The 25725-nt window shown below is 43.3% G+C and overlaps 1 protein-coding gene across 3 annotated transcripts; it reads left to right on the forward strand.

Annotated features, from left to right (window-relative positions):
* Window positions 1-2918: 2918 nt before the first annotated feature.
* On the forward strand, window positions 2919-25382 carry Kif2c (kinesin family member 2C). 3 transcript variants are annotated; one of them, XM_027937543.2, is made up of 21 exons: window positions 2924-3070; window positions 4038-4132; window positions 6899-7000; window positions 7170-7218; window positions 11168-11287; window positions 13307-13429; window positions 13911-14011; window positions 14629-14724; window positions 15264-15318; window positions 15488-15650; window positions 17389-17479; window positions 17736-17799; window positions 17877-17968; window positions 18693-18835; window positions 19668-19872; window positions 19981-20091; window positions 22049-22116; window positions 22405-22513; window positions 22616-22729; window positions 24571-24694; window positions 24838-25382. In XM_027937543.2, the coding sequence occupies exons 1-21, from the start codon at window positions 3001-3003 to the stop codon at window positions 24918-24920; spliced, it is 2178 nt and encodes a 725-aa protein (XP_027793344.1). In that variant the 5' UTR covers window positions 2924-3000; the 3' UTR covers window positions 24921-25382. The 3 variants fall into 3 exon arrangements, with proteins under 3 accessions (XP_027793346.1, XP_027793344.1, XP_027793345.1); XM_027937544.3 differs by lacking the exon at window positions 13307-13429 and having other exon boundaries at window positions 2925-3070; XM_027937545.3 differs by lacking the exons at window positions 22049-22116; window positions 22405-22513; window positions 22616-22729 and having other exon boundaries at window positions 2919-3070.
* The last annotated feature ends 343 nt before the right edge of the window (window positions 25383-25725 follow it).

A 25725-nucleotide genomic window follows, 5' to 3' on the forward strand; every position in this document is an offset into this window, starting at 1 on the left:
TCCTTCAAACCACCCTAATCTAATCTCCTTTGCTGGCTTCTCCTCCCTTGTCCTATCTCAAAATGTCAACATGTCCCATGGTTCAATTTTGTTCTTCTCATCTCTATCTAAACCCTCTTCCTAAGAGATCTCATTCAGTTTAATGACTCCAACATCTACAAAATGCTGACTGCCAAATCTGTGTCTAACCTCTCCCTGGGCTTCCAGCTTGTATATTCAATTGCTGACTTGAGTCCTCCACTCAGATGACTCAGACATCACAGACTTAACATGTACAAAATAAAACCCTTGATTTACTTCTTTCTTTTACAATCCCAGTCCACTATTTCATAAAATGGCTCATCATCCACACAGTTTCTCTAGCCAGAAACCAGAAGTCATGATTATCCGTCATTCTTTTTTTTTCTTAATAATTTTTTAGTTGTAGATGGACAAAATACCTTTGTTTATTTTCATGTGGTACCAGGATCAACCCAGTGCCTCCCACATGCTCCACAAGTGCTCTGTCACTGAGCCACAACCCCAGCTCTATCCCTCATTCATCACATCCAACACAAGACTCATTCACTCCACCTCCCAAATACCCAATCTATTTCTTTGTTCTGGTAGTGGTGAGTTACATCCCCAGCCCTTTTTAGTTTTTATTTTGAAATAGGGTCTCACTAAATTACCCAGGCTGAGCTGGGTATGGTGGCACATGTCTATAATCCCAGTGGCTCAGGAGGCTGAGGAATGAGGATGGCGCCTCAGCAACTACAAAGTATCAAGTATCAAAATTAAAATTAAAAACGGCTGGGGATGTAGGTCACTGGCAAAGTGCCTCTGGGTTCAATATCCAGTACCAAAAAAAGAAAAGTTATAATAAATAAATTTCCCAGGCTGGCTCTTGAATTTGCAATTCTCCTGCCCCTCAGAAGTTAATCTCTCAAGTATTTAGGATTACAGGCATGTGCCACTGTGCCCAGCTCACAAAAATGCACCTTGAATCCATCCATCCTTGTAGCTACATTGCCATTGTCACTGACCTAGGCTAAGCCAACATAATCTCTTGCCTACAAAATGGTCTTCTCACTTCCAGTCTTGCTTCCTTCAAATCTGCTACCCACACAGCAGCAAGCCTGATCGACATACAGTAAAATCAGACTTGGGAGATAAATTTTAATGGAAGTCAATTTGGGAAGTCAGAGATCTTGTCACTTTCCTGTCTAAAATTCCTTAATAATTTCTCTTTAGAATAAAAGCCAAAATTATTATATTAAGCTACAAGATGCTAAATGGTCTCACCCAACTCACCCCTTAGACTTCATCTCATGCTCCTTCCTCCTTTACCCATTACCTTTCAGCCACACTGGCTTCTTTTAATTCTTCAAACACCAAGTTCTTTCATATCTCAGGGATTTTGCATATACTATTTATTCTCAGTTCTTAGCCTGGAGGGCTCTCCATTCCTTCCTGTCCATTTTGGCATGGGTGTCTCTAGGCTTAGGTTAAATATCACTGCAAAAATTTGTGTGAAGCACTAGGAATTGAACCCAGGGTCTCCTGCATGCTATCCAAGAATGATACCACTGAGTTATATCACCAATCCTTTATTTTGAGACAGATTCTAAGTTGCCCAGCTGGCCTACAACTTGTGATTCTCCTGCTTCAGTCTCCCAAGTAATCAGGCCTAAGTTCAATCTCTCTCTCTCTCTCTCTGTCACACACACACACACACACACACACACACACACATCCAAAAAAGAAAAAAGATTTAATTTAAAGATATTACTTGGGCTGGGTGCAGTGTGGCACACCTATGATCCCAGTTATTTGGGCTTAAGTTAGAGGAGGGCTTGAGCCCAAGAGTTAGAGACCTGCCTGGGCAAAACATAGGTAAGATCCAGTCTCAAAAATAATTAAACAAAACTAATCTTAATTGGCTTTTACTTTTTATTCTAGAGTCAAGCAACACCTCACCCCCGTAATATGTTTGAGCTAAGTAGAGGGGCTAGGCAGAGAAAGCTGAGGAAATCAGAAAGAACAAGAATTGCATTGTTTCAATCTTACTTTCCCTTGTAAAGGTTAAAGAGAAGGAAACTCCCTTCAGCTAAAACTCGCTTGTTTGAGAATTTTGCTATTATCTCTCACTTCTGATTTCTCCAAGAGATTGTGTGTGTTGCTGGGGACTGAACCTAAGGCCTCAGACAAACTAGGCCAGCGTTTTACCACCCTAACACCCCAGGGAATTTTAGTTTGGCCAGCGGGGCCAGTGCTAGAGCTCAGTCCAAACCAAAGGATTCCTATGAATTTTATTTAACACTTGTTACTTCTTTCTGCCCTCCGTTCTTATCAAAAACATTAGATCAAGGATAGGAACTATGTACCTTGTTCACTACTACTATCTCTAGTCTAGAACCAAGCATACCACATGGTAGGCACTCAATAAATATGTACTGAGTCATTGTCTTCGAAAATTTACATCTAACTTCTCCACTGGGGAAAGCATACATGCCCCTTGTGCAAAAACAGGAAATCAAGAGTCAAACTTCTAACTTCTCGGATCACCGAACTTGTAACTGAAGAAACTAAACTTCTCGGATCACCGAACTTGTAACTTAAGAAATTAAGATTTGAACCCAGGTCTGTAAAGCCCCAGAACCCTCAGTCAAACACATACAGAAGTTTCCCTGTTTGGGGAACCCTAACAACAAAAAACCGAACCCGGCATTAAACCAGGAACACAGAGCTTCCAGTTCGCTGGCCTGGCGAAGTTCCCAGCAGGCACAGCGCGCGGGGTGTGGCCAGACGAATGGGCGGTCCTGTGCTTCCAACTATCGGCAGAGGCTACTTATTCCACAAGGCTCCTCCACAGGGCGCCGCTTATTGGCGGAAGCAAGAACGGCGACAGCGTGATGACGTTACCAGGGACGCTGGCGCGCGGGATTTAAACTGCGGCGGTTTACGTCGCAGAGTTGTGTACTTTTGGGAATCTGCTTTTTCTTCGCCGCCGACCTCCGAATGCCCATGGACTCATCGTATCAGGGCCGCTTGTTTCCCGGTCTTTCCATCAATATCCAACGCAGCAATGGTAAGGGGGTGGGGGGTGCGGAGGCTAAAGGGACCAGTGAGTGATGTGAGGGCTGAGGTTACTGCCCCGCCCCCAAACGGCAGATCCCAGACTCGGCCGGTGATCCTCAGACCCGCTACACACCCACAGTCCGTATCCCCAGGCTGGCAGTCGGCCGTTCCTATCCAGGGATGGAGCTTCTACACTGGTTGTGGATCACTTTTCTTCTTTCTGAGAGTGGGCGGAGTTTCTTAGTGGTCTTCGGACCTCCCAGGGAAGTTAGGGCTGCTAGATTAACTTCCCTTCCAAAATTCTCTTATGAAACTGCCCTGCCTTTGTGGGAACCTCTGCTTCCTAGCCCCTCCGATTTTTCAATAAATATTGTGTAGTTGCAGTATGTCGGGCGCTGTGATTCAAGGTAAACGAGACAAGATCCCTGCTCTTGAGGAGCTGGTAATCCGTTCCTTTGTTTTGGTTAAGCAGGTACTACAGCTCTGGCAGATCTAATACTAATGTTAGGAGAATGGCCAGACGTGATCGCCAGAAATGAGTTATGGACACCTGCAAGTTCCAGATTCTCAGTGTTGTGATTAAGAACAGCGCAACTAAGGACTATAGTGACTCTTACTTAAACATACCTTCATTCCATTGCAGGCTCTTTTTTTTTTTTTTTTGGCGTAGGTGTGAATCCTTATCCCATTCAGCTGGAGTGTTTTTATTTGTTTTGTTTTGTTTTGTGGTGTTGGTAATCAAACCTAGGGCTCAGCCCCACAGCTGGATTTAAGATCTATTCTCTGCTCACCACACTATGGAATGTTCTAAGGGTGAATCCCATAAAGTCTATTTATCTCTCTTAGTGTCTGGTTTAAAAAAAAAAAAAAAAAAACTCATCTGCTTTTACCAGGTAAACTCCACACTAGGAGTCTCTGTGGGAGGCGAAAAATGAAGTTCTCAGAAGACAAGTAACTCTGGTCTTTTCATACTGTAGGCTTAATTCACAGTGCCACAGTAAGGACTGTGAACCTGGAGAAATCCTGTGTTTCGGTGGAATGGACAGAAGGAAGTACCACAAAAGGCAAAGAGGTAGGTTCTATGTGGTAGGTTCTTCTACCACATTTAATACCTTTATATGCAAAGGATCTGTGTGGAAATGGGACCCGTGAGAGCCTAGTTTCTGGTGTTGTGCTATCCTCCCCACTCTTTAAAAAAAATAAAAATTAAAAAAAAAAATCCCTCTTGGGATGCATTGGGATTTAAAAAGGTGTTCTAGTACTGGGTATCAAACCCAGGGATGTATGCATGCCAGGTAAGCATTATACCACTGAGCTACATCCTCAGCCTTTTTATTTTGAGACAGGGTCTCATTCAGTTGCCTGGGCTGGCCAGCATGCACCACTGTGCCCATCAAATTGGAATTTTACTTAGTCAAATACGTTCTCAATTGAAGAAATCCACAGCATGGGTTGTGTTTGTAGAAATCAAACTATAGCTAATCTCAAACCTTGCTAACTAACCTAAGCCAGGTTCTGAGTACACACTACCTATAGTATTGGTTTGGGTGCAAAACCAGCTTAAAGAAACAAAAGTATGTTTCTGAAATGTTAACTTTAATGCCTAGCACAGGCTGGTAGTGCTGGAGCAGCTTAGGTAGAGACTCTTGAGGATGGGCTGGCTTGAGTGGAGCATGAGGCTTAGCTAAAATAGCCAGGCAGCACACATAGGATTTAGTGAAAAGTTGGTCACAGACAGTGTAGGGCTAAGGGATGCTTTGGTAGCAGCAAAAAATGCTAGAGAGACTGGAGGGTCTTTATCTTTGGGACCTAAGATGTTTAGGTATTCTGCAGGCAGCAATAAGCCTTGAAATGATTTTGAGAAGAGAGATATACCTTGGGCATTTATGCTCTAGAGGCATTGTGGTGCTGTAAAAAGCTCACTGGACTATGAATATAAAAAACCTGGATTCTAATTTGCCTCTGCCTCTGCTTTGTGTGTTCTCAGGCATATTTCTGTCTTTCTTAGAAATTTAATTTCCTTTTGGGCATGGTGGCACACAACTGTAATCCAAGTGACTTAGTAGGCTTAAGCATGAGGATTGCAAGTTCAAGGCCAACCTCAGCAATTTAGCAAGACCTGTCTCCAAAAAAAAAAAAATGTCTGGGGATGTAGCTCAGTGGTAGAGCATCCCTGAGTTCAATCCCTAGTATCCCCCCAAAAAAAGGAATTTAATTTCCTTATCCATAAAATTCAGGCAGTGAGACTATTTCAAAGTTCTTGTGAGGACTTATAAAGCAAATGCTTTTGGACTAGTTCCAAAATTCTAGACCATGTGTTGGGTGCTGGGAATACAGAAACAAATAAGACACCCTCTGGACTATTGCTCGTGGAGCTTAATGAAAAGGCTTGCTTGTGATAGTGCATAGGTATGCAGATATTTAGTTGGTCTATTTGAGAACAAGGATTCCCAGTATCTATATCTTTCCAGTATCTATATCTAAGGAAGCAAAAGGTTCCTAAAATTCCTTTCTTTCTTTCTTTTTTTTTTTTTTTTTTTAATAATACTGGAGATCGAACCCAGGGGTGCTCTACCACTGAGCTATAATCCCCTGTCTTTTTTACTTTTTATTTTGAGACAGGGTCTTGCTAAATTGCCAAGATTGGCCTCGAACTTGCTATCCTACTGCTTCAGCCTCCTGAGTCGTTGGGATTACAAGCATGTATCACCACATTAAGTTGCTGAGGGTCTTGCTAAGTTGCTGAGGCTGGCCTCCATCTTGAGATCCTCCTGCCTCAGCCTCCCAAGTCACTGGGATTACAGGTGTGCACCACCACTCCCGGCTCCTAAAATACCATTTAATCAGTGATAAGAAGTTCCTTGTGGTCTCTTGTTCATTTAGGAATATATCTCTTGTTGGATCTCACTCCAGCTCAAATGTTGCCATTGGAATAAAGTCCAGACTTCTTTTTTCTTCTTTTGTGATGCTAGGGATCGCACCCAGGGCCTTGTAAATGCTAGGCAAACACTCTACCATTGAGCTACACCCCCAGCCCAATCTAGTGTGTTTGAATCTGCTGTGAAATTATGCTGGTAAAGTTTGAGTTGTTTCTAAAGTGTTGCAGGACCCTGATGTAAACCTAGAATTGTGACCTCATTGCAGGCATGAGCAGATACTAGGGGAGGCATGAGCAGGAAGCTGTAACTAGGAAAGAAGTTTCTGGGCTCAGTAGAAAATGTAGGTAGACTTAGGGTTAGGTTGTAGCTGTCAGGAACTTGTTCCTGCCAATGAGATCCTGAAGGGCCCTTCATTTTAACTATCACCAGACAGTTCAAACTTGTTTCTTCCTCTGTGTCAGCTAGCAAGAGGTGCTTAGGGGACAGTGTCCAATGGGACCTCACTGCCCAGCAGAACAATAGGGGAGCCAAGTAGGCTAGGTCTACTGTGGACTACCTGTATGCCTGCCTATCTGCCTTCCTCCTCACCTCACATCACTGATATATATCATTGGCTTGGAAATCAGAAACCCATATCCATCTAGATGGTAAACCATTACTAAGGAATAAATATTTGTTTTATAGCTATAAGTACTTAGTGGAACTTAAGGTTGGTAAAAATCTAAATCTAGGGGTAATTTGGTTGCAGAGATGTTTTTTTTTTTTTAATATTTTTAGTTGTAGATGGACACAATACCTTTATTTTATTTATTTATTTTTATGTTTTGCTGAGAATTGAACCCAGCGCCTCACACATGCTAGGCAAGTGCTCTACTACTGAGACACAACTCCAACCCCCAAAGATGTATTTGGATTGAACATTATGTTGTTTTACTGAAACTCTTTCTTGTTCCTTTCAGATTGATTTTGATGATGTGGCTGCAATAAACCCAGAACTGTTACAGCTTTTCCCCTTACACCTAAAGGACAACCTGCCCTTGCAGGAAAATGTAACAGTCCAGGTAGGTGCCTAACATCTAACTATAGCTAATGTCGTAGAGAAGTCACTTCACTTAATAGCTCTTGGCTCATTTGTTTTCTGGGACTGCCTGGGACTTCAACAGCATATGGGCCCAGGATATGTCCTTGAGAATTGTTAAAAGCAATATATTGTGGTCATTTGTTTTTCAGAAACAAAAACGCAGATCAGTCAACTCCAAAATTCCTGCTCCAAAAGAAGGTAAATTGATTTCTAATATTTTAATGGCATTTGTGTTAAGATTAATGTGCCTGGGGCACAGACTAGTAGAAATTGTAAAGTAGATTCATTGCTTCAGTTTAGCAGATGGCTTATATGTAGGCTGAGTCCTGCCCTGTGTTTCATACGTCTTTCTCAGTGAGGAAGATTTCCATCTATAGCCAACTGTAAGTGACTGGTGCAACTGAAAAATTTACTTACTTGTGTTCATCTCGTCAGTGCAGGTAACTGGCAAGACTTACTGGCTTAGATATCTTTTCTGTAGAATCCAGAGCCTGGTGCTGGGGATGGTAGGAATCAGCCATTGGAAGGGTGAAGGTTAGGGTTAGGGCTCATCTTCCTCTGGGGAATAGTGTGTCTTGGAATGAGGCTCTGAGAAAAGGTCTGGGTTGTTTGGAAATGCAGTTAAGCCAGATATAGTGGCTCACATCTATAATTCCAGCTACTCAGGAAACTGCAAGTTCTAAGTCAGCCTTGGCAACTTAGCAAGACTTGTCTCAAAATAAAAGGGCTGGGGATATAGCTCAATAGAGCACTTGCCTAGTGCATTCATGGCCCTGGATTTAATCTCTAGTACTGTTAAAAAGTGATGATAATAATAAATTAAAAAATAAAAAGGCTAAGGATGTGACTCTGCTTGCCTAGCATATGAGAGGCCCTGGGTTCAATCCCCAGTACTGAAGAAGAAAAAAAAGAAAAGGAAGTGCAATCAATAATGCTATGGAGGAGATAGGAATAAATTCTTACTGTGCCTGGTGGGGTTGAAGGGTAGAGGAAACAGTGCTATGGAGTCAGGCAAAGGTCAGGGATATAACTAAGTGATAAAGTGCCCCATGGTTCAATCCCTAGTACCAAAAACAAAAACAAAAAAAGTGCTATGGAGATGAGAGATTGGGGCCAGAAGGGAAAATAGCAATGCCTCATATTCTTGGAAAAGGTTGGACTTTCTCTGTAGAAATAGTCAGCATAACCCTACTTTGGCAACAGTAGACTGTGATTATAGGGGATTGATCTAGGCACAAGTTGCCTAAGAAATATAGCTTATTAACTCAGAGCCAGCTGTACCTTGCAGGTCATTGAACCTGCACAACTGTCCTACAGAGATTATCACTGCCCTGATATGATCCAACTATCATTTTATTTTTAAGTATTTATTTTTTAGTTTTAGGTTGGTACAATGTCTTTATATTTATATGGTTCTGAGGACCAAACCTAGTGCCTCATGCATGCTAGGCGAGTGTTCTACCACTGAGCCACAACCCCACCCCCCCATCTATCTTAAGACCCAGAGAATGCTTGGCTGAAGTTTCAGATGCATGAGGGCCAAAATGGAAGATGATGCCATTGTAATTTTGGACAGGGCTTGGATCCAATGGTGCTGGCCCTCTTGCTGTTGTACCATAGGGCCTGCAGGGGAGATGAGAATGGTAATCAGTGGTCCTATTCCATGTGTGTGTCCTCAAGGACTATTGGCACAGCTCCTTTTTTGTTTTGGTGCTGAACCCAGAACTTTATAGATGCTAAGCATATATTTTTTACCACTGAGCTACATGCCCCCAACCCCATACCTCCTTTAAAAACAAACTAAGAGCTTTATAAATAGGCATATTAGTCAATAGTAGAAATGAAACATAAGATTAGAAATCATTTGTGAGGCCAGACATGGTGGCACGCACTTGTAATCCCAGTGGTTCAGGAGGGTGAGGAAGGAGGATCACAAGTTCAAAGTGAGCCTCAGCAACTTAGCAAGGCCCTGTCTCAAAAAATAAAAAAGAGCTAGAGATGTTGCTCAGTGGTTAAGCGTCCATAGGTTCTATCCCTGGTACCAAAATATAAAGAAAGAAAAAGGAAATCATTTATGAAATAGGGAACTTTTAATAGTTCATGCTCTTTTTGAAAGAAATGGGGTATAGATGTTCCTTGACTTACAATCTTATAATGAGTTATGTCCTAATACACCCATTGTAAACTGAAAATATTGTAAGTACTCAGCTGTGGGGTGCTTGTCTTAGCATATGTGAGACCCTGAATTCAATCCCTAGCCCGATATATATATATAGTTAAGTCAAATATGTATTTAAACTGAGTGTGATCCAGCTACTCAGGAAGCTGAGGCAGGAAGATTAAAAGTTTGAAGACAGCCTGGGCGATTTCACAAGACTCTGTCTTAAAATAAGGGATAGGGAGATAGCTCAGAGGTCAGTTGCTTGCCTAGGATGCACTAGGCTCTGGGTTCAACCCCTAGTATTGAAAAAAAAATTGCATTTATTATACTTAACCTACAGAACATCATAGCTTGGCAGCATAGTACATTGTAGAATATAGTACATTGCCTTCGTGATCTCATGGCTACTTTAGATCAGCATCTTGTTGCTGGAAAGCATATTTTACAGAATTTGGCTAGCATGGGAAAAGATCAAAATTCAAAGTGTTTTTTATTTTATTTTATTTTATTTTTTTTTGTATTGGAGATTGAACCAAGGGGTGCTTTACCAACTTAGCTATATTCCCAAGCCCTTTCAAATTTTGAGATAGGGTCTCACCAAATTGCTTAGGGCATTGCTAAACTGCTGAGGCTGACCTTGAACTTGGGATCTTCTTGCCTCAGCCTTCAAGGTCCCTGGGATTATAGGTGTGAGCCACCAGCCTGGCTCAAAGTCAGTTTCTAATGAATGTATATCACTTTCACACCATTATAAAATTGAAAAATTTTTCAGAACAACATCTGTGCCAGGTGCAGTGGCACATGCCTTGTAATCCCACTATCTTGGGAGGCTGAGGCAGGAGAATTATGAGTTCAAAGCCAGCCTCAGCAACTCAGTAAGACCTTGTTTCTAAATAAAATATAAGAAAAGTCTGTGAACGTGTCTCAGTGGCTTAGCGCCCCTGGGTTCAGTCCCCAGTACCAAAAAAATCAAAACCAAAACAAAACAAAAACAAATATCATAAGTTGAGAATCATTTATACATAAAGCCTTCAGTCTAAACCTGTTACACTCAGAAATTCAGTATAAATTTTTACATGAGCCCATGTGTTCTTTTTCCAAATTTATGACTATATTTATGACAAACCTGATTTGTAGGTAATAAAGTGTTTCTTACAGAGGGAACTATAGGGATTTGTATAAATTAACAAGAATTCAGGTGTAACTTAGCTAATTCTCTCAGTTAAGCATTCTTTGATTCCTGAAAACAAGTGTATCTGATACTATGGGTTTCTGATGATGTGACCCAGGACGAACTCTGTAAAGCCCAAGAGCAGTGGGAAAGCCTAGATTTTTATAGTCAAAAAGTCCTGACTCTGGGGACTTAGTAGTTATGTGACATTTATAAGTTACTTAATGTCTCTAAACCTGAATATTCTCTCCCATGATATGGATATCTTAATATTTACCTTATAGTGTTTTGTAGTCATGATGTTGGTGTTGGGGATTGAACCCAGGGCCTGTGCATGCTAAACAGACACTGTGCCTTGAGCTGTATCCCAGCCTTAACTTATAATGTGAGAATATTAGAAGATATAGGAAAATTGAACAGTGGTAGATACTGCTGCTGCTAAAATTAATAAGAATTGAAAAAGGTCTGTCTTTTTCTCAAGAATTGAAAAAGGTCTGTCTCTTCAGAATGATTTCAGATTTGCTATAAGTTCATCCATTTACCCAAGGCAGATGCTCTTATGAAAGAGATTTTTGCCTTCCAGAACTACAAGATTTTCGAGAATGTACACAATAAATAAGTTTTGGGGTCACTGGTACTTTGATCTAACATTTCCTTTCTGTGGGTTGAAGGAATATGAAATAGCTGGGCTTCTTTTCTGCTGGGTATGTTTTAGCTCACCAGAATCTTGGAGCTTTGCCCGTCTGCTCTCTTCTTGCCCCCTTTGGCCCTCCCGATCATGCAGAACTGATTGGCTGTTACCTTGGGGTCTTTAGGTCTTCGAAGCCACTCTACTCGTATGTCCACTGTCTCAGAGGTTCGAATCACCGCTCAGGAGAATGATATGGAGGTTGAACTACCTGCATCTACCAACTCCCGCAAGTTTTCAGTTCCCAGTGAGTAAAAAAAAAAAAAAAAAATCCCCATTTGAACCCCTGAAGCAGACTGCACACATTGTGCCTGTGCTAGAAGATCCTAGAATTCTTCCATTCTGGATTCAGTACTCTTCTGCCTCAGCCTTACTAACTCTGTTTCCTTATCTGGACATGATCCCTTTTATTTTTTATTTTTGGTACTAGGGATTGAACCCAGGTGTACTTAACCACTGAGTCGCATCCCCAGCCCCCCCCCCTTTTTTTAGTTGTAGTGGAACACAATATCTTTATTTTATTTATTTATTTTTATGTGATGCTGAGGATCGAACCCAGCACCTCGCATGTGCTAGGCAAGCGCTCTACTGCTGAGCCCCGGCCCCAGCCCATCTCCAGCCCTTTTTATTTTTTATTTAGAGCAGGGTCTCACTAAGTTGCTGAAGCTAGCTTTGAACTTGCAATCCTCCTGCCTCAGCCTCCCAAGCTGCTGGGACTACAGGCATGTGCCACCATACCTGGCATGACCTCTTTTTTTAAAAATGAGGGCTGGGGTTGTGGCTCAGTGGTAGAGCACTTGCCTAGCATGTGTGAGACATTGGGTTTGATTCTTAGCACTACATATGAATAAATAAAATAAAGTCCATTGACAACAACACAAAAAATACTAAACAAACAAAAATGCAGTTAAGCCAGGCATGGTGACGCACACCTATAATCCCGGGGGATCAGGGGGATGAGGCAGGAGGTTAGACTCAGCAATTTAGAAAGGCCCTAAGCAACTTAGCAAGATGCTGTCTCAAAATAAAAAGTAAGAAGGGCTAGAAATATGACTCGGCATCCCTGGGCTTAATCCCCAGTACAAACAAAAAACTCAGTTAAAACAACACACACAAAATATGTGTGTGTGTGTGTGTTTCTATACACATACATAAACACAAATATATATATGTATGTACACACAATGCAGTGTATAAAGTATGGTATATATTTCAATGAATTTTCTCAAACTGAACATACTCACTTAACACCAGACCAGAGCATTTACTAGCCCTCCAAAAATCTTCAGACTTCAATTCCTAACCCCCAGATACCTACAGTCCTGACTTCTAATAGCATAAATTAGCTTTTCTCTTTTTTTACTTTATATAAGTGGAATTTTTTTTTTATATATATATATATATTTTTTAAGATGTAGATGGACACAACACAATGCCTTTTATTTTTATGTGGTGCTGAGGATCGAACCCGGGTCCCGCCCAAGCTAGGCAAGCGCTCTACCACTGAGCCACAATCCCAGCCCCCATAAGTGGAATTTTTAAAATAATTTTTAAGTGAAGTATTTATCAACCTTTAATAGATAAGCAAAGTAGATGCAGATTTTCTAAACTACATAATCCTTACACTTGACATGTATCGAAGTTAGCTAATAGGATAAAGGTAAGTGAAAGGGTCATGACCACATATGGGGAGGTAATGGGGCATTATGGATTGAACCTTCCTTATTGAATCCATGTATTTAGTTGTTGCCCAAGTTCCCTGCTACCCCAAATGGGTAGAAAAACCTGGCCTGAGAAGACATGCTTAGGGCAAGTCTACAGAGTTCATGCCTCCAGGTGTTTCCCTTCATGGGAAAGTCCATATACCTCAGGGTATTTTTTTTTTTTAAAGAGAGAGAGAGAATTTTTAATATTTATTTTTTAGTTGTCGGCGGACACAACATCTTTGTTTGTATGTGGTGCTGAGGATCGAACTCAGGCCGCATGCATGCCAGGCGAGCAAGCTACCGCTTGAACCACATCCCCAGCCCCCTCAGGGTATTTTGATCTCAGAGTCCTGCCCCTGCAGAAAGGCGACTTGGGATAAGGGTGTTAGCTAAGGTGAAGGGAAAAGCCCAAGTTCTGCTTATGCTGGAAAGGCTTGGGCCCTTGCTGATCTGGCAGGCAGTATAGTATCCTTCCTCCTGGCCTGTGACCCACTAGGGTCCAAATGAAGACAGCTTTCATGTACCTGCTTACTTCTCCAGTGACTCTTGTTCCCCCACAGCGGGCCCCCCTAGGCCCTCCTGCCCTGCAGTGGCTGAAATACCATTGACGATGGTCAGCGAGGAGGTGGAAGAGCAAGTTCACTCCATCCGAGGCAGCTCTTCTACAAACCCTGTGAACTCAGGTAGACACGCTAAGCTGTCTGCTCTTCTGTTCCTATTGTGGAACAAATCATTAATATCTATCCCAAACCTGGCCTACCTGGACACCTGAGTTCAAACCCTTTTGTCATCTTGAAGGCATGTTTTTCTGTGGCTATGAACTCTTTCACTAGAGGTGAAAGATTGGGCAGCAGCCTTCTGATGTAATTGATGTGTTAACAGCTAAGGTGTTGACCAAAACCTGAACACCCCAAGTGACTCAAGACCAATCAGAGCTGTCTTACCTCTTTAATAGTTGAGAAAATAACCAGAGTCATAGAGAGAGCTCGGGTCAGACTGAGTGCTATTATCACTGCTCTGTATCTCAGGAGTCAGACCCGTTACTGCTTCTTGCATATAGTGATTTAAGGGTGAGGATCTAGAGAAGGCCTGTTCCTGGGAAAGACCCAAGTCTCAGCAGACTGACCACACAGGTAAAAGATTGGGTTCCTTTTCTCCCTCTAGTTCGGAGAAAATCATGTCTTGTGAAGGAAATGGAAAAAATGAAGAATAAGCGAGAAGAGAAGAGAGCGCAGAACACTGAAATGAGAATAAGGCGAGCCCAGGTACCTTTCTTTTGGGAGGCTTGGGCAAATTTTGGGACAGGCACCCTTTACTGAAGCCCTATAGACGAGAGAGAGAGAGAGAGAGAGAGTGGCTCCAACGTTTCATGAACTCCAATCCTGATACATAGGAATTTAATTGATTTCTTGTCAGGATTCAGAGAACAAATACATAATTCAGAAGTTTATCTTCAGGCTCTCAGATGAGCAGTACTTGATGCCAGTTGTCCACTGGGGAAACACATGAAATGCTCACCCAGTGCAGTGTTGTATCTGGGCACAGTTGCTGGCTTTTCTTCACTCCCCCTAATTTCATGTATTGCAAGGCGGGGACGACTGCAGTGGATTCCCTTTAGTTGGGTTAATTGCTCTGGGGAATCCTAATCTGCTGCTGTGTCTCCCAAGATGTGGAATAGTGGCTGTTGCCCTACTTCCTAGGGTGGTATGGGTCTAGGCTCCCCTGCCAATTTCTGCTCAATTCATCTGTACCTGACTTCTCAGCTTAGAGCCAGGGTGGGTCTTTGCCAACTATGAAGTTGATACAGAGAGCCATTGTTGCTGCCCCTTAGGACCACGTTTGAGAGCACTTAACAATCTGTTTTTACCCTCATCTCAAACAGGAGTATGACAACAGCTTTCCAAACTGGGAATTTGCCCGGATGATTAAAGAATTTCGGACTACTATGGAATGTAATCCACTTAATGTGACTGATCCTGTAAGTTAATCAAAAGAGCTCCTACCTCTCTTTCCTGAGTAGATATACAATTAAGGGACAGAAAACTTGATTTTATAGAATTGAAAGTATGCTGGAGTCTTCACTCACCCTTTATTCTTTGTTGTTGATGCAAAGAATTATACCCAGGGCCTCATATGCTAAGCACAAAATTTACCTCTGTGTCACACCCCCAACCCACTTTGGTTTTTTAAATGCCCATTGGTATGTTGGAGGAATGAGGCCTAGGTGGGAGGTCCTGATCTTACAAACTATGTCACAATCCCCACACTGTAGGTAGGCTAGACTGTTACTAACATTCATGAAAGTAATGCTGAAATTTCCTGTTTCAGGCAGCAGAGTAAGAAAACTGATAAAATTCAGTGCAACCTCCTTGTGCTCTAGAGTGGTTAATGGGAGAGGCTAATGTCCTAATGTTAGATATTGTCTACTGCTGGGACCTGGGGAGAGGGTGTAGACAAGCTTTCTTTTGATATTGCTCTGATCCTTTTCCCTTTGGTTATCTCCTCATCATCTTGTAGATTGAAGAGCACAGGATTTGTGTGTGTGTGAGGAAACGCCCTCTGAATAAACAAGGTAAACCACTAAGTCAGAGGCTTCAGATGACTAAGTCAGAGGGCCACAGACTCAGCAAAAACAGTTCAAAACAACTTAAATCTAATCCCTGATTTTCTAAAACCTTGAAGTTGGCTTGAGGATCTCTTGCATCCAAGGATTACCCCCTGAAATATTCTTCCTTCCACAGAATTGGCCAAGAAAGAAATTGATGTGATTTCCGTTCCTAGCAAGTGTCTCCTCCTGGTACATGAACCCAAATTAAAAGTGGACTTAACAAAGTATCTAGAGAACCAAGCATTTTGCTTTGATTTTGCATTTGATGAAACAGCTTCAAATGAAGTTGTCTACAGGTTAGTCCTTGCCTCTTTTTTCATCCTTATACCCCTTCTTCCCCCACCACTTCCTCTTTTTGATGTAGGACATTGTGGTAACATGCATACAGACATGTTACTTCTGAGACCCTACCTGGCCTCTTGTATTTTCTTTGGTTCAGCCCCCCAAACTAAGAGCTCTGGTTCCTGGCAATAGGAAGGCCCTGTTTTGGGTCTGCCACATCCCCTTTTGCAACTTGAGTGGGATATTACCCATTACACAATGGGGTTAGGCTGGGCAGGCTCCAGGGCTGCTGCTTTTTTACCCACTGGGCTTAGCAAATTCAGAAACTCCAGATATTCTCTGTATAGTACACATCCAGTAGCCTCAATTAAATCTAAATGAAAGCCAAATAAGAAATTTAGTTGTATAATTACACTATCCATATTTCATGTGATCAGTAGCCACATGTGGCAGAGGCTATATGGCACAAATAGGGAACATATCCATCATTACAGGAAGTTCCATTGGAGACAGCGCCATTCTTGAGCAAAGAGTAATAGTTTGTTCCATAGGCTAAATCTGACTAATGACTCCACCTTTTTGGGGAGGGTACTGGAGATTGACCCCAGGGGTGCTTTACCACAAAGCTATAATCCAAGCCCTATTTATTTATTTACTTTTTTGGGGGGGGGTACTGAGGATTGAGGTAGTACTGAGGATTGAAATAGGGCCTCGTGCATGCATTCTACCACTAAGCTATAGCTCCAGCCTCCTTTTTATTTTATTTTGTTGTTGTTTTTGGTACCAAAACCCAGGTACCAGAGACACTTAACCACTGAGCCACATCCTTTATATTTTTTATTTTGAGACAGAGTCTTCCTAAGTTGCTTGTGGCCTCACTAAATTCCCAGATTGGCCTCAGTCCTCCTGTCCCAGCCTCCTGAGCTGCTGAGGTTACAGGCATGTGCCACTGCACCCAGTTTATTTTGAGACAGGGTCTTGCTAAGTTGCTGGCTTCAAATTTGTGATCCTCTTGTCTTAGCCTCCAGAGTAGCTGGGATTATAAACATGCACCACTGTGCTCTCCTCTTTGTATTATGTCTTTTGCTGCAGGTTGTCAGCTAAGCTCATGTTTTTATCTTAGGTGTCTAGAGTCATAGGAGAGGCTGGATGGCTTAGAGTTGGGCCATCAGCTTGCTCCTGGCAGGTCAGTCTAAAACTCACCCCACCCTCCCAGTTAGTTGGTAGTATTACAGATTTGGTAGTAGCATTGAGATCAGGTTGGACCACTGAAGCAAGAGAGAAGTACAATGCTTAGAAGCAATTGAGGAACCCCAGAGCTCTGCAGTAGAAGGACTGTATTCTAGGGAGCACATTTTTTTTTTGTTTGTTGTCTGATTTTTTTTTTTTTTTTTTAGGGAGCACATTTTGAGAACCCTCTGTAACCTTGGTTTCTGCATCTGTGGATTTAATCAACTATAGATTGAAAATATTAGAGAAACAAAATTGTCTTTACTAGACAGACTTTTTTCTTGTCATTCTTTCCTAAACGATGTAGTAAAAACCTTATATTAAGTATTATAAGTAATCTACAGATGATTTAAAGTATACCATAAGGTGTGTGTAAGTTATAAGCAAATACTGTCATTTTAATGTAAGGGACTTGTGTGCATCTACTGATTTGTATGGGTGCAGGGAGGTCTTGGAACCAGTCCCCCTTGGATACCAAGGTGATTATACAAACACTTCCCTCTACTCCATACTTTCTCCTAGGTTCACAGCAAGGCCACTGGTACAGACAATTTTTGAAGGAGGAAAAGCAACTTGTTTTGCATATGGGCAGACAGGAAGTGGCAAGACTCATGTGAGTATTCAGATCTAGAAGGGAGAGGCTTCCTATGGTACAGCACTGGGTCTCTGAAAACGAAAACGATTAGTTTCTTGCAGAAAGTCCCCTCAGTGCAGATGCTCCATCACCACACACACCATGCCAGATATAGGTAGTACCTTAGCAGGTCCAGTTCCTGTTTTTTGTGTGGCCTCTTTGGGCAGTAGAGCCAGTATTGCTCTGGCCAAGGCCAAAGGCCTTTACCATAGTCATCTACCTCTTCTTTTTGCAGACTATGGGTGGAGACCTGTCTGGTAAAGCTCAGAATGCATCCAAGGGGATCTATGCCATGGCCTGTAAGTAGTGTGTTCTGCCACATCGGGGTTGGGTATAGAAAGGCAAGTTGCTCACTTATCCAGGCTCTCTCCCTCAGCCCGGGACGTCTTCCTCCTGAAGAATCAGTCCCGCTACCGGAACCTGGGCCTGGAAGTCTATGTGACATTCTTCGAGATCTACAATGGGAAGGTAGCTGGCAGGGAGCCCTCTTTTTATGCTGTTGGGGTCCCTGATTTTCTAAAACCTTGAAGTTGGCTAGAAGTGGTAAAAGCCAACAAACAAACTAGTTAACTGTCATATCTTTGGGCCATTCTGGCTTGACTTGTGTAGGAAGTTTCATTTGATCATGAGATAGTAGCCAAGCTCAATAAGTATAGCAGAAATACTCCTCAGGGCTCCCTCTAGATGGAAGTTTGCCTTATATATGCCCTTTCTTCCCTTGACACACTTCCTTTATAACCTTTTCCCCTGACTGCATTTTTATGTTCATTTTCCCACTCCCTATGTATCTCTTTCTGCCTCTTTACATCCCCTGTGTTTTTGCAGAGTTTCCTTCCCTAGAGCAGTGCCTAGATAATAAACATAGCTAATATTTACCATTAACAGGATATTATGTGCTAAGCACTATTCTATGCACTCTAGCTTGTTTTCCATCTGTAGAGACAGTAGAGTGATTCAGTAACTTGCCCAGACTCTTGCAGCTAGTAAAGTAGCAGAGTTGGATTAAACTGAGGCACACTGGTTCAAATCTCAAGCATACTACCCTCTGCTGGTCTAATACCCTATCAGCTAGTATGCTCTCTGCCTTTCCTGCTGCCAACCATTGTCTAAGCTGGAGCAGACACTTTAGGAAAGAGTTGGGCAGGGCATTTTGTGCCTGTGACTTTACCCTTATTTCCCCTGCCTGGCACAGCTGTTCGACCTGCTCAATAAGAAGGCCAAGCTGCGTGTGCTGGAAGATGGCAAGCAACAGGTGCAGGTGGTGGGGCTACAGGAGCACCTGGTTAACTCAGCCGAAGATGTTATCAAGATGATCGACATAGGCAGTGCCTGCAGGTTAGAGTTCTGGAGAGGGGAGAGGGCCACCTTCTGAAGCCTGATTCAGGTGAGGCCATTTAGCACATATAGCACTTTTTCCCTCAGCATGATAAGGGCTGTGAAGGCCTCTATTTTAAAGGGTCTCCATGGGACAAATGACTTAGGGCCACAGACTCAGCAAAAACAGTTCAAAACAACTTAAATCTAATCAAGTCAAGCTTCCTAGCATCTATGAAATTCTTGTTTTCCCTTCCTTTCTGGTGGAAGTCGGGAAGGAGCTCTGGATCTATTATGGGCTAGAAGTAATAGGGCCCATAGCTCCTCCATACAGAAATAGAGAAGCACTGCTAGGTATGGTATTGTATCCTGTAATCCCACCAACTCCGGAGGATGAGAATGAGGCGGGAGGATTGCAAGTTTGAGGCCAGCCTGGGCAGTTCATTGAGACCTTGTCTCAAAATAAAAAATAAAAACAGGATGGAGTTCAGAGGTAGTGTGCCTGTTCAGGCCCCAATACCCAAAAAGGAAAGAAGTGCTGGCATGGTGCAGTGGTTGCTGGGTAGCTATGGAGGGCCAAGGAGGAGTTGCCCTATGCAGGGCCCTCAAGTTCAGACAAGTAGTTCATGACATCACTGTGTGTGCCCTGTAGCAGAGGCAGCTCATTCTTCCCTGGGTTCTTATTCCCCAGGTTCAGAGATGGAGAGAGAACTACTGTCTAGGGAGGGCAGAATGGAAGTATAGAACAGGCAGACACAGGACTTCTTAGAATCTCTCCTGTTGTGGACTGGGGTGCCCTAGGAGCTTGTGACCCTAGAAGCTCATGTCTTTTCTTTGCCCTCCTCTGCCACAGGACTTCTGGGCAGACATTTGCCAACTCCAACTCCTCCCGCTCCCATGCCTGCTTCCAGATTATTCTTCGAGCCAAAGGGAGAGTGCATGGCAAATTCTCTTTGGTGGATCTGGCAGGAAACGAGCGAGGTGCAGACACTTCCAGTGCTGACCGGCAGACCCGCATGGAAGGCGCTGAAATCAACAAGAGTCTCCTGGCCCTGAAGGTAGCAGAGGCTAGCTAGAGGTGGTTCACCTGGTGTGCAGCTGGGATGGGAGGGAATGGGCAGCACAAAAGGAAAGAAGGAGCCTCAGTTGTTCCTCCTGTCCCACAGGAGTGCATCAGAGCCCTGGGACAAAATAAGGCTCACACCCCATTCCGTGAGAGCAAGCTGACACAGGTGCTGAGGGACTCCTTTATCGGGGAGAATTCAAGGACTTGCATGGTGAGTAATGCCACTTTGGACATGATGGTGCAGAGAAGACTTGCTTTCCAAGGAAACATTTAATACTGTCCCTGAGCTTCCCACTCAGCACCTCGGGCTGCCTGTGTTCCTAGGCTCTTTGTAAGTGTGGTGCTGGCAATTGAACCACCCAGGGCCTCACATTCTAAGCAAATGTTCCACCAGTGAGCTATATCCCCAGCCCTTATTTTTATATTTTTATTTATTTATTTATTTTTTGCAGTGCTAGGGATTGAACCCAGGGCCTTATGCATGCAAGGCAAGCACTCTACTAACTGAGCCCCCTTATTTTTATTGTTGTTATTATTTTTAATACTTTTAGTTGTAGATGGACACAGTGCCTTTATTTTGTTTATTTTTTATCCGAGGCAGGTCATCACTGAGTTGAGGAGACCATCCTCATATTTGCAATCCTGCCTCCACCTCCTGAATATATATGTGCTTCTGTACCCACATCATCACTATGTTCTTCACTGGGCTTCCACACCCTGCTTTTCAGCAACAGCTTCACTGCCCACCCAGGCAGAGAAGAAAGGATCTTCTCCCTTTACTGTGTAAAGACACAGGTCTTGATTTTGGGAGAGGTCATTCCTACCTTACCTAGTGAGAAAAGAGGCCCAGAATTCAGAAGATAGACTTAAGGGGAAGCAAGAGAGGGAAGTCCTCATCTCTTTCCAGGCTTCCTTCAAGTTTATTGACTCCCAGTCTAGGAAATAGACTGGAGCATGAAGCTATTGTCTCTATTAACTTGTTATCCTCTTCCCTATTTTATCTTCCAAGTCCTTCTAAGTGAGGCCTGTCATCTCTCCTCTCCAAGGAATATCCTCACTCCTGCCTTTTCATGAGGAAGGAGGGCTTTTTTGACTAAGCTCTTTTTTTTTTTTAACCCCCAATACCCCAGTGCCTTGGACATGCTAGGCAAGCATGCCTATCACTGACCCACCCCTCAACCCCTTTGACTAAGCTCTAAACTCTCTTCCCTGAGGCATTATCCCACAACCTGGGTGAGCTGAAATTTCCAATAGGAGCTACAGCACTTTGGAATGTAACTTTGGCAGAAGGGATAAAAAAAGCAAAAGATAGTTGGGTGTGGTGGTACATGTCTGTAATTCCAGCAACTCTTAAGAGACTGAGACAGGAGGATCACAAGTTGAAAGCCAGCCTCAGCAACTTAGCAAGACCCTGTCTCAAAATAAAAAGGGTTGGGAATGTAACTCAGTGGTTAAGCAACCCTGGGTTCAATCCCTGGTACAAAAAAAAAAAAAAAAAAGATAATTAGGTGTGCCTTTAAAAGTAGAGAACCAAGCCAAGCATGGTAATAACCTATAGTCACAGCTACTCAGCTACTAGTGTGGCCAAGGATCACTTGAGCCCAAAAGGATCCAGCCTGGACCTGGGCGGGTGGCACACATCTGTAATCCCAGCGGCTATGGAGGCTGAGGCAGGAAGATTCCAAGTTCAAATCTAGCCTCAGCAATATAGCAAGGTCCTAAGCAACTCTATGAGGCCCTGTCTCAAAATAAAAAAGTAAAAAGGCTAGGGATGTGGCTCAGTGGTTAAGCGCCCTGGGTTCAATCCCTGGTACCAAAAAAAAAAGGCAGGGTGCCATTTTTTTTTTTTTTTTAAGATGTTGATGAACCTTTATTTTATTCATTTATTTGTATGTGGTGCTGAGAATCGAACCCAGTGCCTCACACATGCTAGGCAAGCAGTCTACCACTGAGCCACAACCCCAGCCCTCAGGTACCAATTTTTAAAGCAACTTAATTTGAAGGTATTTAACTTGCCCAATGGGGCAAATTGCCTAGCACAGCATGGGTGCTAAATGAGTCCTCCTACCTTACCACGTAGGTCTCCTGGCATTTACTCCAGGAGTAAGCTGTCTTGCACCTTCACCCTGTGATTCTGAATCTCTAAACCACCCTTTCCTCTTTTGTAGATTGCCATGATCTCACCAGGCATAAGCTCCTGTGAATATACTTTAAATACACTAAGATATGCTGACAGGTATGAGGACCTACAGCCAGGTGGGATGGGGAAAGGAATAACATTGATGAGAAAGGAGGAGACTGGGGGCTCCCAATGTCTACTCTGTACCTGTCTTTGACTTAGTGGGAGGTGGGAGGTGCTAGATCCATCCCAATCCCTGCAGTCAGTGTGTGAGTCTTGTCCAGTCCAGCTTCAGGTTATGCCACCTCTTCTTGACTGAAGGCAGTTTGCAGCCTAAGTGGTGCTGCACTCCTGTGATGAGTGTAAGGGGCTGCCATGGGATTTGAGACCTTCTTATTTCCTCAGAGTCAAGGAGCTGAGTCCCCACAGTGGGCCCAGTGGAGAGCAGCCAACTCAAATGGAAACAGAAGAGATGGAAGCCAGCTCTATAGGGCCGCTGATCACAGGCAATAATGTAAGGGGGCTGGTGGGGCCAGGCAAGAGGGAAGCGTGACTTGCTGAAGTGGAAACTGGCCACACTCTGCATACTGTTGTCTCTCTCATTTTGGTTCATTAGTTCTCCAAAGAGGAGGAGGAACTATCTTCCCAGATGTCCAGCTTTAATGAAGCCATGACGCAGATCAGGGAGCTGGAGGAGAGGGCCATGGAAGAGCTCAAGGAGATTATTCAGGTGGGAACAGGCCCTGGACAGGAAGAGACCGCATATCCATCTGGAATGTGACTGGAGTTCTGTTCCCACAGGAATATAGATTGGGATTATAAGAGGCATTCCTAAATCTCTACCTATCTAGTGTTCTCCTAGGGTAGCTAATTACCACACCACCCTCTTTTCCAGCCTGACACTATAGAATTTCCTGCATCATCCTAGCTGCAGCTAGTCTCTTAGTTTAAAGAGTCATTTATGCAGAGATCTTATTTATTCAGTGAATGTTCCAGTTCCTGTACTAAAACCATGACCTAAAACATCAGATACAGGTAGTATGCCCTAAAGTGATATTTCTTTGTGAAAGTCATTTAGCCTCACTTGCTTACTTGAGCCTCAGTTTCTTCATCCCTAAAATGGATAAGACAGGATGGTGTCATTAAGGATTATGTGACATGCTTATAAGGCATCAGCACAGTGCCTGACATTGAATTGAGTTAACTGGCAGATGATACTGCTGTTCTGATCCCTGCTATTGGGGAAAGGCACAAAAGTGTATCTTAACAGTGGGTCTCTCTGAGGAATACAGAGTGGAAACAAGAATTTGGAGCACTTGTGAGGCTGGACTGTGAAAGATAAGGTTTAGGCAGGTCCTGCATTCCTGGAGTGTTCAGGGGTACTGAGGTTTGAAAGGACATAGCGCTTTTAGCAATAATGTGGTCAGAACAAAACATGATAGAGGGGGCTGGGGATGTGGCTCAAGCGGTAGCGCACTCACACAGGGCGATGGGTTCGATCCTCAACACCACATTAAAAATAAAATAAAGATGTTGTGTCCACCGAAAACTAAAAAAAAATCTTTAAAAAATTCTCTCTCTCTCTTAAAAAAATAAAAATGATAGAGGGAGATGAGGCTAGGAACAGGTAAGCAGGACCCTGATGTTAAAGGGCCTTGTATATGGTCAGACCAAGGGCATGTACTTCATTATGAAGGCAGTGGAGGTTTTAGAAGGGATTTAAATAGAGTGGTGATATGGTCCTAGAGTTTTGCTCTGTTTTATATGGTATTAGGAATTGAACCCAGGATGCTTTGCCACTGAACTACATACCCAACACTTTTTTTAAATTCTGAGACAGGGTCTCACTAAGTTGCCCAGGCTGGCCTCAAACTTGTGATTCTCCTGCCAGTAGCCTCCCAAACCGCTGGGATTACAGGCATGTATTACCACATCTAGCTGCTCATAGAGTTCTCGATATATCACTGTGGCCAAGGGTATAGTGATAGAGCGCTTGCCTAGCATGTGCAAGGCCTTGGGTTCATCCCAAGACTGTTTTTTGTTTGTTTGTTTGTTTTTTAAAGGCTGAGTATTATTGGCACATGCCTGTAATCCCAGTGACTCAGGAGGCTGAGTCAGGAGAATCACAAGTTCAAAGCCAGCCTCAGCAACTTAGCAAGGCCCTAAGCAATTTAGACCCTGTCTCAAAATAAAAAGGGTCAGGGGGATATAGCTTAATGGTAAAACACCTCTAGGTCAAATCCTTAACACTCTTCCTTCAAAAAAGGTTTTCCAGGGATGGGGTTGTGGCTCAATAGTAGAACACATGCCTAGCACGTGTGAGGCACTGGGTTTCATCCTTAGCACCATAAATAAGTAAGTAAATAAATAAGGGTATTGTGCCCATCTACAACTAAATATATATATATATTTATTTATTAAAGAAAGGTTTTCCCAGGGATAAGGGTCAGGAGACAGTGTATAGTGTATCTTACACAGGCATCTGCATTGCAGATGTTTGGGGCCCAGGAATAATTTGCTGAAGTGTTTGGTTATTATTGAATCTACAAGGTCCTCCCTGTGTTTTTACAGCAAGGACCAGGCTGGCTTGAGCTCTCTGAGATATCTGAGCAACCAGACTATGATCTGGAGACCTTTGTGAACAAAGCAGAATATGCTGTGGCCCAGCAAGCCAAGCACCTCTCAGCCTTTCAAGGTGGGTGTGGCTCCTTCTGTGCATTGGGCAGTGGTGACCTGCTGGCTTCTGGGCAATGCAGGGGATGTCAACTCTACCCTGAGTGAATTGGGGCCTCTGAGATTCTCATTAATTCCTCATACACCACTGCCCCTTCCTTCCAGATGTCATCAAGGCTTTGCGCCTGGCCATGCAGCTGGAAGAGCAGGCTAGCAAACAAATGAACAGCAAGAAACGGCCCCAGTGACAACTGCAAATAAAGATCTGTTTGGTTTTCACACCCAGCCTTCACCCTGGGTAGCTGGGGTGGGAAGCACTATACTTTCCTTTTTCCTCATTTGGGAGCAGGAGAAAGGTGCTTTTAGTTACCATGTAAAATTGCCCTTCTCTCCCTCAAGATCAAGTGCTTTCTTGGTAGTTTTTCCTGGGGTAGCATCCTGCCTGCATGGACTGGCTGCCGGTAGAGACTTCCCACGGTTGTTCTGGCTCTGAGGAGAGAGAAGGAGACTTAGTCCATTTCTCTCTTGGCTCTGGCCTGCCTTCCACACCCTTGGCCCGAGCACTTAAATGTCTTGTACTTTAAGAAAAGTTTCTGGGAGGGACCTCTGCTTTCCTTCAGCTTTTTAGGCCCAAGAGTATCGCTATTCTTTCTGTTTTATGTTTGTACATCGTGTCTAACAATAAAGCAAATAAAGCAAAAGAAATTAAATCAGCCTCTTGAGTAGTTTGTGGGAAAAGACTGGGATATGTCTGAGCCTTCTGGGAACAAGTACTTCACACAAACTTTGGCTTCTGGGTAGTGCTGATTCTGTACTTTTCTTAGGTCAACCCAGCCAGGCGTGGTGGCACACACTTGTAATCCCAGTGGCTCAGGGGGCTGAGGCAGGAGTATCATGAATTCAAAGCCACCCTCAACAAAAAGTGAATCGCTAAGCAACTCAGTGAGATCCTGTCTCTAAATAAAATACAAAATAAGGCTGGGGATGGGGCTCAGTGGTCAAGTGCCACTGAGTTCAATCTTTGGTACCCAAAAAAAAGGTCAATCCACATCT

The sequence above is a fragment of the Marmota flaviventris genome, chromosome 10, assembly GCF_047511675.1.
Source record: "Marmota flaviventris isolate mMarFla1 chromosome 10, mMarFla1.hap1, whole genome shotgun sequence".
In the NCBI taxonomy this organism is placed as follows: domain Eukaryota; kingdom Metazoa; phylum Chordata; class Mammalia; order Rodentia; family Sciuridae; genus Marmota; species Marmota flaviventris.

Coding starts and splice junctions, on each gene's coding strand:
- Kif2c (XM_027937543.2), top strand. CDS start 3,001: ATGCCCATGGACTCATCGTATCAGGGCCGCTTGTTTCCCGGTCTTTCC. Junction 14,012..14,628: donor TGAGAATAAGGCGAGCCCAG/GTACCTTTCTTT, acceptor CATCTCAAACAG/GAGTATGACAACAGCTTTCC. Junction 20,092..22,048: donor AGAATTCAAGGACTTGCATG/GTGAGTAATGCC, acceptor CCTCTTTTGTAG/ATTGCCATGATCTCACCAGG.